Source organism: Urocitellus parryii, chromosome 11 (assembly GCF_045843805.1).
Source record: "Urocitellus parryii isolate mUroPar1 chromosome 11, mUroPar1.hap1, whole genome shotgun sequence".
Taxonomy (NCBI): domain Eukaryota; kingdom Metazoa; phylum Chordata; class Mammalia; order Rodentia; family Sciuridae; genus Urocitellus; species Urocitellus parryii.
The window spans coordinates 79740422-79749397 of NC_135541.1; the positions used below are offsets into that span (position 1 = coordinate 79740422).

At 45.9% G+C, this 8976-nt stretch overlaps 1 protein-coding gene across 1 annotated transcript; it reads left to right on the forward strand.

Annotated features, from left to right (window-relative positions):
* Positions 1-2064: 2064 nt before the first annotated feature.
* LOC113178706 (PRAME family member 12-like) lies at positions 2065-4691 on the forward strand. The gene is given in 4 exon segments (XM_077791559.1): positions 2065-2366; positions 2722-2944; positions 3062-3303; positions 4118-4691. Coding segments are annotated over 4 exon segments (1341 nt in total).
* The last annotated feature ends 4285 nt before the right edge of the window (positions 4692-8976 follow it).

An 8976-nucleotide genomic window follows, 5' to 3' on the forward strand; every position in this document is an offset into this window, starting at 1 on the left:
TTTCTGAGTGTCCCAAGATTTGCTGCAAGGTAACTTGTGTGAGTGTTGTAAACATGTTTTCCATTCTGTGGTCTTCGTGGATGACACCACTGTCTTCAAAAAGCTATTTTTACTATGGAATTTTCGGAAAAAAAATTTTCAAATAATTTTGATATGGCCAAAGATCCCTTTGAAAAATATTTTCAGGTGTTGTTTTTTCTTAGGGATTCAGTGCTTTTCTCTGTCACGGGAGGAATAGGAGGGTCACATATGGACAAAATTGAGTCCATGGTGTGTAGTGCATGGAAGGACGCATCCCTGACTCTCACACTCTCCTTGATTCTGCGCACCTGCATGAGCATCGGATTCAATCAATTAATCCGGAGGAAGAAAATCCAATCAGGATTAAATGGGTGGAGATTGGAGAACGTGATCAGATACTGCTTTCTGATCGGATGCCAGTCAATCAGACCGAAGTAGGGGCGTGGTCAGAGAGGTCCATAAAAGGCTCTGCGGAGCCAGAAGAGAAACACAAGAGTCCTGGAGCCCAAGGGGAACCAGCCTGGCCTGCTGAGGCTCCAAGAACCCTGCATACCTGGACAGATTCCGTAAGTCCCTCATCGCCCTGAACACCACTCTGAACACCGCCCTGTTCCCACCTCACCTGTGCAGATTCAGGAAAAATTTTATTCCTGTCTTTTCTCATGAACCAATTTAGAACTTTGATTTTGTCTTTCAGTGTAGTTTTACCTTTATCTTGAACACTAGGATTTCCACTTTGCTTTATGTCACTTTCAATTTTCTTTTTTCTCTCTTTGATATGGGCTATTGAACCCAGGGCCACTCAACCACTGAGCCACATCCCCAGCCCTGTTTTGAGCTTTGTTTAGACACAGGATCTCACTGAGTTGCTTAGCGCCTGCTCTTGCTGAGGCTGACATTGATCCCATGATCCTCCTGTCTCAGTCTCCAGAGCCCCTGGGATTACAGGCTTGTGCACACATGCCCCTCACTTTTTCTCTTTATAAATTGTATTTTTTAAAGTTTATATGGACAATATAATTTATTTATTTATCCATTTATTTATATGAAGGTATGGTGATTGAACCAGGGCCTTGTGCATGTGAGGCAAGCACTCTATCAACAGAGTTATGTACCCAGCCCATCATTTAATAATGATGCTACTGAGGATCAAGCCCAGTGCCTCACATGTGCTAGGAAAGTGCTCTTCCACTGAGCTCCAGATGAAACTAATGTAAAATTACTTAACCAAGGAAGTGGATTGCAATCCTTTTTCATTCTAATTGATTGAAATTCTATTTTCTGATAATAAAAATATTTATTTTGTGTACCCTTAAAATTGTACTGTTTTGCTGGGTGTGGTGGCAAACCCCTGTAATCTCAACAACTCCAGAGTTTGAGGAGGCCAGAGAATTAGTGTTCAAAGCCACCCACAGCAGCACAAGGTGTTAAACAAATCAGTGAGATCCTGTATCCATCTAAAATACAAAATATGGCTGGGGTAGTGAATTTAGTGTCCTGAATTCAATCCCCAATATCACCTCATCCCCCAAATTATACTTTAGGGCTTATGTAGTTTTGTAATTTTATAATTTGTTTAAATAAATTAAACAAAAAGCTTCAAACTATCTCATGCAATAGTTCACAGATTCTGTTCTGATCTGTTTGTTTTCTTCAACTCCCCCCTAAGGTTGCAGAATCTCACCTGTGTAATAGATATCCATGAGACACCCTTGTAATTTCCAAGTGTTTTATAATATGGGCACATGCTTTATAATTGCTCATTTATTTTTTTGAAATTAAAAATAACATCACCCATGTGAGGGCAACTCCTTTCTGAGCCACTGTAGTTATTGAAACTGAGGAGCCTACTGCATTAAGTCACATGACACACCAATTCTCACTTTATAAGGACAAAATAATAATCAAAGGCTTTCCTCCATTAAGGTTGGAGTGAGTTTTTGGATTCTCCAGTACCCCCTTCCCAGTGGCTGGCAATGGATGGAATAATGACCTTTTCTCTGGACCATTTTCCAGGATCCTTCTTCTTTCAGACTCCCAAGGATGAGCATTCAGTCCCCACCCAAGCTGCTGGAGCTGGCAGGGCGCAGCCTGCTGAGCGACAAGTCTAGGGCTGTCCTGGATCTGGAGGACCTGCCTATAGAGCTCTTCCCACCACTCTTTGTGGAGGCCTTCAGCAGGGGACACACTGAGGTCCTGAAGAAAATGGTGCAGGCCTGGCCCTTTACCTGCCTGCCCCTGGGTGCCCTGATGAAGAAGCCACAGCTTGAGATGATTCAAGTGGCCCTGGATGGGCTGGACATGCTGCTTGCCCAGCAGCATTGCCAAAGGTGAGGGAGACCCAGGTGGCCTGGAAGGGAGCACCCTCGGTGCCAGGGAAGGGATGGGTATAGGCAGGGAGAGTGGGTGCTGAAGTGTGCTTCATAGGCTTCCTGTGCTGCCAGCAAGGAGAGGCCTTGGCCATGCTGAGTCCCATCTGGGAAAGGCTTCCAGATGTGGAGGTGCTTGTGGCAGCTGTGGTGACCCATGAAGGAGGCTGCTCCTGCCTCTAACTCAGCTGCTACAGGTGGGGGCACTAGGCTGGAGTGGAGGGAAGTGGATGAAGAAAAGCAAGACAGAAGAAAGAGGTGGAGTAGGGAGCAGAAGCTGAGAGGTGAAGGAAGGAGCCTCAGGGCTGAGACTCTGCTGTCGTCCCTGCAGGAGGTGGAAACTGCAGGTGCTGGATTTGCGGATGGTTCCACGGAACTTCTGGAGGATGTGGTCTGGAGCGACAGTGGATGCCAGCTCACCAGAGGACATTAAGAAGAATCGAACATTGAAACTTGGTCCAGCAATGGCAGCTAAGCTGCCCTTGAAGATATTCATAGACTTGTGCCTCACAGAAAGGTTTGAGGATGAATTCCTAACCCACTTGTTCCTGTGGGTCAAACAGAGAAGGGACAGGCTGCACCTGTGTTGCAATACACTGAAGATCTTTGGGAAACCCACCCGTCATACCAGGAAGGTCCTGAGACTGCTGCAGCTGGACTCTGTCCAGAAGGTGGAAGTGCACTGCACCTGGGCGCCCTCCACCTTGGCTGCTTATGCTCCTTTCATGGGTCAGATGAGCAACCTGAGGAAGCTGCTTGTCTCCCAGGTCCTCCTACCTGCCCACACCTCCCCAGAGGAGCAGGAGCGGCTACTTGCCCAGCTCACCTCGCAGTTCCTCAGGATGAACTGCCTGCAGACATTCTGTGTGGATGCTGTCCTCCTCCTCAACGGTCACCTGGAAAAGGTGCTGAGGTGAGTAAGATGGGGGTGAGAGGGTGAGCTTCCTCTACAGAGGAGTATCAGTAAATATGAAAGGGCACCTACTGTGCCAGCCACTGACACTCTCATGGTAAACAAGTCACTGAAAGGTGAATAACCCATCATCTGTTCTATTGTATCCTGAAGCTCAATCTCCTAACCTGTGTTAGAGAAAAGGGGTAAACCAGGTCCATGGTCTGGGAAGTGCCACCATACTGGGAAGCCAGCTGATGGGGACAGAAGCTAGTGATGTGGGTGTGAGGTTCCTTCCCTGGGAGGCCTGTCCAGCGACAGGGGTACAACGCAGGGTAGAGGTGAGGGCTTTGAAGGAGAGGAAGCCCCCACACCTGTACCTGTCCAACAAGGAAGCTCTGTGTCCTCCATCTGGGAGCAGAGGAGCTCACTTCTAATAACCACCTGGGAAGGCAGGTCTGAGCTCCCCTGATGACTCAGGTGTTGTGAGTGAAGAGAAGGGAGTAAGACCTTGCTGAGGGGACAGGGAGTGAGCCCTGCAGGGGTTAACCCCAGTGTGTTTTGCCACATCTTTCCTGGATTTGTCTTTCATACATGACTCTTGCTGACTTCCTGTGGCTATATATGTGGCTTTCTGCTTGTCATTGAGGATGACATTCATAGAGATGGAGGACCCACCTGGTCACACAAGTAGTGGTGAAAATTCAGGATGAAATGGAGTGACCTGAATGAGCAGATTCTACAAAATGTCAACCATGCTCATATGGCCACAGTGACCTTGGGTTTGGGCCAATTCATCTTTTTCCTCAGAACTAACTGCCTGGTTCTTCCTTAGGCACCTGAAGATGCCCCTGAAGGCCCTCGCAATAACCAACTGCCCGCTGTCAGATTCAGACTGGAATTTTCTTTCCCGATGCCCAAACACTAGCCAGCTCAGACACCTAGATCTAAAAGGCATCAAACTGACCAATTTTAGTCTGGAGCCCCTCAAAATTCTTCTGGAGACTGTTGCAGCCACCCTGAAGAGCCTGGACTTGGAAGCCTGTGAGATCGTGGACTCCCAGCTCCAAGCCATCCTGCCTGCCCTGAGCCACTGCTCCCAGCTCAGGGCCTTGTGCTTTTTCCAGAATCACATCTCCATGTCGGTCCTCAGGGACCTGCTGTGCCACACTGCCAGGCTGAGCCAGTTGAGCCTAGAGCTATACCCTGCCCCTCTGGAGAGCTATGATGCCCAGGGTGCCATCAACCCCAGGAGATGTTCCCAACTCTGTGCTGAGCTCACAGCAATACTGAAGGACTTTAGGCAGCCAAAGGTCCTTATTTTCCGTACTGTCTCATGTCCTCAATGTGGCTGCATGTTTCTCTACAATCAGGGCCTCATTTACTGTTCCTGTTCAACAGCTGACTAGTTGGGTGTGTATAAGAACTATGTAATGTTATGAACAACCAACAATAAAAAAAAAAAGCTGCCCTCTATGCAATTGGATGTATAACCAGCATGTAGAGGGATCATGAAGAAAACTCAGAGCCCAGCATTTCAGACACTTCCTGAAGTGTGGATGGGGAAAGGAATCAGATGATGGGGGCTACATTGGAAGGAAGCCCCTGAAGGTTGGACCTTCTGTATAGAGCCATATATGTCTGTATATAGTCATAACTAGGGACCTGGACTTTTACAATGGGATATATGCTTCATGCACAAGAAGAAACTATTTTGTTTCATGGAGGGTCCATAAATAAATAGTCTGAAATGATCAGAATCTCAAGATTAGTCCTCTGACATCTTCCATGATGGTCTTACCTACTTTTCTGATTTTGACAATGGAATAGTCCAGGGGCTGATGGAGAAATACCACCAAGTGCTTGGTAATCAATGAAGTTCATTACCAGGAACTCAAAACATCAAATGGAAATCAGGTCATTATCTGTGGCTACACTGTGTCATAATCCATGTAGGGGAACACAGGAGGCCTGGAACATTCTAAGTAGACAGTAAAATTTCAAAAAGGCCCTTTTAGGCAATCTCAGTGCCACCCAGACCCTCAAGGCTTACCCATCCTTGTGGGTCTCCACATAGACCTACAAACCTGGCGTCTTGGCCTTTGGAGGCAATGAGAATAATATAGGGTCTCTGGGCCTTACAGAACCTTGCCTGTCATCCTGCTACCAAGTCTTTTCTGAAATAATGTAGTCATGGCCAATGAAACCATCCAAATTGGGTTTCATCAAAATAGTAGAATTATATAGGTAGATAACACTTGCAAATGTTTCTAAACTAAACTTAATAAATTACCACCTTCTGGTGGGGGAGAAGGCTGCTCATAACTGACAGATTTTCCCCTAACACTTCCCACCTCTTCCTACTCAGGGACACAAGGTTTTTAATCAGCAGATGATCAGAGGATGAGGTGGCTATGGGAAAATGGGTGGCCCTGCCTGTGCTGCCTGGTACTAGACCAAGATCCCCTAAATGACGATTCCTGCTGAAGACTCTGGCTGGTGGGGTTATGCAGTAACCTTAGCCTTAGCTTCCCATCCAAGGAGGTCCACCCAATCTTCTTTTGAGTTATCCTAAAGTTGCCTGTGTATGTGTTCTAATTTGAGCCTGAAGGCTTCTTCATACACAGTGAACTAGAATCCAGTTGGATGTGTAAGCAAACTGTAGCTCACTCTTGAACAGGTAGAAGAGTCCAGGTCCTACACAGCCAGCCCATCTGTCACCCACACAGCGATCTGTGTGCCTCACCCCTCTTTATGACACTTCCTTTCCTCTGGCTCTACATCTAACTTGCATGTGTGGCAGGGGACAAGTTCTGAATGGCATTCATTCTGCTCTGCTGCTGGATTCTACGATCAAATAAAGGCAAGGGAGATATGCAATATGAGATGTGTCATCACTGGTTGTTTTAAGGGTTTTCATGACCAAAAAGGGACTTGAAGATATTCTGGTGTGTCCAGACTCATTGAATTGTTATAAGGACTGTGAGCTGCATGTGTCCCCACATCAAAAGAGTCTAGATCCCCTTCTGGAACACTGTCCAATTTCACCTGTACAATCTAGGAACCCAGAACCTATGCTTTTCTACAGAAATGAGTGAACTTATAAAAATTAACTGAGGGGCTGGGGATGTGGCTCAAGGGTAGCGCGCTTGCCTGGCATGTGTGCGGCCCGGGTTTGATCCTCAGCACCACATACAAACAAAGATGTTGTGTCCACCGAAAACTAAAAAATAAATAAATAAATAAATAAATATTAAAGTTCTCTCTCTATCGCTCTATCTCTCTCGCTCTCTCTTTAAAAAAATTAAAAAAAAATAAAAATTAACTGAGGGCCTGGTGATATAACTCAGTGGCAGAGCAATTGCCTAGCATGTGGAAGGACCTGGGTTCCATCCCCAGAACCACAAAAGTACATAAACAAATAAGTGAATAAATAAATCCAATATTGATGTGACTCCAGGGGGAAGTTTTAATTTGAAGAAAATTGACTATCTGTGAGGAGAACCAGAGCCCATATGAACACAATGAAATGCATTCTTTAATTTGTATATATACTTTATAGTTTTAATTCCTATACACTGGCATGTAAAATTGATGTCTTTAAAGATTCTTTTCCAAAATAAACTGAAAACCTGGTATGAGGGTGAAAGGAAAGCAAGGAATGAAAGACAGATAAGCAAGAAATGAAAGACGACGGAGACCAGACAGAGATACACATGAGTTTATTTTTCAGACTTGACAAGTGAAGGCCATCTCTCTGTAGGAGAGAGAGGCAGAACAGGCTTGAGTTCTGGGACTTTTATGGGGGAAGCTCAGGAATCAGACTTTGGTGGGCCTTAATGCAGGTGGTTAAGGGTTTGGTTGGTATGAGGGAGTGGTGAGCCTTTCTCAGAAATGCCCTTGGGCAGGAAAGTGAAATGTTTTCCTTAAAATGGCAGCTGTCATTAAGACGGCCATCCAGGTGCTAAGCAAGAACCTTATAAGTACTAAAAAGAAAAGACAACAATTGGAAGAGAGTTGTTAGAGACACAGCAGAGACTCCTAAAACCTACCCATGAGAACAGGGAGGGAGAAGCATTCTTTGGTTCCCCTACAAGGTAAAGGGTGTTTTGAGGGGATTGGCTCAGCAAGCTGGCTTGAGAAGAATAAGCATGCAGAGGGAATGTCTGTCATTAGCCTGTCATGATTAAGTGTGTTTGCAGTGCTTAAAATTAATCTAGAATTGATTGCTGTGAATTTATTATGTCTATTGCAGTGCCTAGCATTAAGGATTGTCATTTTCTTGATTAAGAACCTATAGAGGTCTGGGATTGTGGCTCAGTTGTAGAACGCTCACCTAGCACGGGAGGGACACAGGTTCAATCCTCAGCACCACATAAAAACAAAGGTATGATGTTGTGTCCATCTACACCTAAAAAATAAATATTTAAAAAAGAACCTATAGAGTGAAATTGTATTTAATAATTTGAGTGAATACAACACTGAAAGGGGCAGAAGCACGTGGACATTCTTTATTTCTCTCCCTGGACTGCATACATTGCAATTTTGTCTCCTTGTGACACATGCTTTGAGAAGGGGCTTCTAAATCCCAAAGCTGAGGTTCTGGAAGTGACCTTTAAGGTGTATAGTGAGACAGATGAGAGGAACTGAAAGCTGAGATATCAAATGCTTACTCAAGCTATCTGTCCCTGGTATCACTAGCCCATGGGATGGTCCCTCAGGACCACTCAGACTGTGTTTTAAATGTGGTCAGATGGGTCACTGGGCTTGTATATGCCCCAAGCCTCATAATTTCTGGATTTTTGTCCTAAATGTCATCAAGAGGGACACTGGGCTGTTCGCATTCCCCAAGCACATGGGGGCTCCCCAGCCACCTGGCCCTTTGGGTTCCCCTTTCCAACTCTTAGGACTGGCTGCAGAGGACTAAAAAGATCCAGGTCCCCATCACCCAACCACTACCATCACTCCATGGAAAAACAGGGTAACACTGCACATGTCAGGTAGGCCCGTCTCCTACCTCCTAGACACCGGGCTACATATTCAGTTCTCAAGGTGTTCTGGGGGCCAACTACCAACCCTTACTGTCACCTAGCCTTGTTTGTGCTTGTGGTTCTCTAATTTTTACTCATTCCTTTTTGGTCATTCCACAGTGTCCTGTTCCCCTTATGGGAAGGGACATCCTCACAAAGTTGGGGGCTATGCTCTCCTTCTCCCCTCATAGATGCTTCCATGCAGACTCACCTGCTGCTCCTCTGACCCTCACCCTTACCTTAGGATCATCTCCTATTATGTTGGCCAGTGCCTTCCAATGACCCACTGCTGAGGTGGACATTCCCAGTCTTTCTATCACCTCACACTATGAGCCCGTTCACATCTGTCTCAAAACCTTCTCCATTTTCTGCCCAATCACAACACCTACTCTCCCTCCTTGCTGATGCTATCCCTCTCTTTGCAGAGCAGACTTGTTTCCAAAAACTTTTCTCACCACTCTGGGGATTTAAGCTGCTTTGGACCCTGACCTGAGGGCCAGAACAATGACCACACACCTTTTCCCATTCACCTAGGACTCTTCTTCTTTATCCACACACTGGTTCCCTTGGGGAAGTGATTCTACCCTTCTCCTCCCCTCCTCCTCACAAGTCTACCCCCTAGAAATGGCAGTGACAAGTCTCCTCTTGAGATACAAAAGTTAAC